General features: G+C 29.7%; 1 protein-coding gene across 1 annotated transcript; it reads right to left on the reverse strand.

The window, feature by feature from the left end:
• Nucleotides 1-427: 427 nt before the first annotated feature.
• On the reverse strand, nucleotides 428-2,003 carry LOC112460500. The gene is made up of 2 exons (XM_025025204.1): nucleotides 1,595-2,003; nucleotides 428-518 (listed from the first exon to the last, which is right to left on the reverse strand). Exons 1-2 carry the CDS (start codon nucleotides 1,821-1,823, stop codon nucleotides 442-444), a joined length of 306 nt encoding a protein of 101 aa, XP_024880972.1. The 5' UTR covers nucleotides 1,824-2,003; the 3' UTR covers nucleotides 428-441.
• Between the last annotated feature and the right edge of the window lie 580 nt (nucleotides 2,004-2,583).

Consider the following 2,583-nt stretch of genomic DNA (forward strand, 5'->3'; position numbering starts at 1 on the left):
CCAACAATTACTGAACGCCCTGTCGGTCTTGGTCATTACGACCAACAAGGATAGAACGCCCTGTCGGGCTTGGTTATTGCAACCATGGTGTAATAAGACAGGTGAAACATTGCGCATAATGGCGGTGGCTTGATGGAACAACCAATCACATTTGGGTCCAAATGCACCCGCGAAATTTGAATACAAAATTAATGACATGACATAAATAAAATATAATTACATGAATAAAATAAATGTAAAATTAAGATTTGCAATAAAGTACAATATATAAATAATAAAAACCTGAAATAATAAAAAATGAGTAAAAAATGATTCTCGCAATAAGAAAAATTATTGTCCATTTTTATAAATATATTATATATATATTCTTATTTTATATATACATATAATAAACATATTACTTTACTAAAGAAAATAAATAAACGAAATGTATTAATTGTTTTAGTGGTTCAAACTTCTCTTTTTAGAGTGGAGATAATTCAATTGCCTTGTTCCAAAATCGCGTATGGCATGATATCCTAGAAAATAAAATCCATAAATATAAGCGTCAGAATTTTTAATTGAGAACAATACATATTATTCTATACTACTGCCAGTTTTCTCCTAATCTCATATTTTCTTATTAGCATACGTATTGTTCAGATACAGATAAATGATTATAATCCATAATTTTACCTGAGTCAAGTTATAAGTTATTTTTTATATTATATCAATTTTTTTCTTGACTCAGCATAAATTATGCATATAGATTTCAAATTAACAGTTGGTACCTGAGAATCTACAAAATATATTTTTCCTATATTATAGCGTCTATTGCATATTAATATTTTTCTTATTGCATATTTTATATGTCTTTTTGCCTCTCTTTTTAATTAAATTACTGTCGGCAATTTCCTTATTTATTACTCTTAATCGAATATATGTTCGAGTACGTACAAGGCATGCAATTACTTTTCTGGGAAAACTATTGCCAATTTTTGTACATACTATGTCTGTTAACTTATCAAATATATATTTTTCTTTATTAAAAAAATTGCCGTGGAATTGCACAAATTCAATATTCATAATTTCTGCTGCTCTTTGGAATTCTAGACTAGGATACATGCAGTTTCCTCGGGATACAAAGGAAAGTCAATCAGGCGGCATATGAGAAAATGTCTTAGTAGGGGAACCCAAAGTGCTATACGAATTCCGAAAACGGTGTGCAACATAACCAGCAATGTACAATAAAGCATTTTGTTCTATTATTTCATTTGCTGTTATTTGTTCAAAATTTTTTAATAATTGTAATTCTTGTAAAGTAGGTTCGTAACTACTTAAGTTTATTGCTGAAAATGAAATAATAAATAGAAAGTACCGACATGAACAAATAGAAAATTAGAAACATAATTTAACAATACAAAATGTTAATTGTATACTAAACCGAATAGAGATAAATATTCTATTTGTAGACAGACATATAATTTAACTGTCAGCTTACCCATCGGTTGTAGAAAATAGAAATAACAAATAAAGATAAATATTTCAATAAAGATAAATAAAAATAAATATTTCAATAAAATATTAATAAAGATAAATATTTCAATTTTTTTACCTTCACTGTTTTCTGCCTCTCTCTGTTCTATATCATTATCTTTTCCCATTAATATTTCTTCAATTTCATTTTCTATTTCCTCTTCTTCAGACATTTTCATAAGCATTTCTTCTTCTTCTTTTCCTTCATTGTCATCAAAGACTTGTGATTTCTGCCTCACTTCATCATTTACTGATATACCAAGTGAACATGATGGTTCATATACTTCATCATTACTCGTATCTTTCATACTACTAAGAATTGTGGAACTGTTATCTCCCGCAGTATTTTCGCCTGGTGAAATAGAATATCCGGAATGTTTTCCTAGTATGTACCACTTTAATCAATTTTTTAATTCTACAGGTGACGGATGATCGTTTCCTCCACCATCATTCTCAAATAGGAAAATAAATTTTCCAGTATGTCTTGATTTAATCGGTTCGTGAACAGATATTCCATTTGGAACGCCTCAGATGAATATTTTTCTTTAAGATATAGAAACATTTCGACTAGAGATTTGTTCGATATTAAAATTCCTTTTTGGAATTGTAGTAATGTTAACCTTTCTCCAACTCGCATTTCTGCTATAAATTGATTTATGTTATCAATTATTTTATTCTGCTCTTCTAAATTTACTCCGTATGCATACGAGCCATTATGACCATATTTCAGTTTGCTGTTGAAAATATTGAACCAATCATTGAATAATTTCAGCACATTAGCAGTTTCTTTCCAATAATTGCAAGCAAGTAATTTTTTCTCTCCGCACCACTGAATTGCTGACGCATTTTTATTTGAAAAGACTTGTGCTGCCATTCTAACGTTTTGCCTCTGTGTTCCTCGGACATCCAGGTGTGCTCTGCTTAACTTGTGAGCTATTTTTAAATCTCCAGCATTAATTGCCAGTAACTCCTCCAAACAGCTCTTGTTCAATAATTTTCCTTGCACTTTAAAACCAGAGTCAAATAAGTTGTTTCTGGCCAATTTTAACAAGTGAGGAACATCTGCAT

The sequence above is a fragment of the Temnothorax curvispinosus genome, unplaced genomic scaffold (assembly GCF_003070985.1).
Source record: "Temnothorax curvispinosus isolate PA1 unplaced genomic scaffold, ASM307098v1 QBEX01010600.1, whole genome shotgun sequence".
In the NCBI taxonomy this organism is placed as follows: Eukaryota; Metazoa; Arthropoda; class Insecta; order Hymenoptera; family Formicidae; genus Temnothorax; species Temnothorax curvispinosus.

Excerpts from the sequence above, each read along its gene's own strand:
- LOC112460500 (XM_025025204.1), bottom strand. The coding sequence starts at position 1,823 with ATGAAAGATACGAGTAATGATGAAGTATATGAACCATCATGTTCACTT. Across the intron at positions 519-1,594 it reads AGAGGCAGAAAACAGTGAAG|GATATCATGCCATACGCGAT; the intron begins GTAAAAAAATTG and ends TTTATTTTCTAG.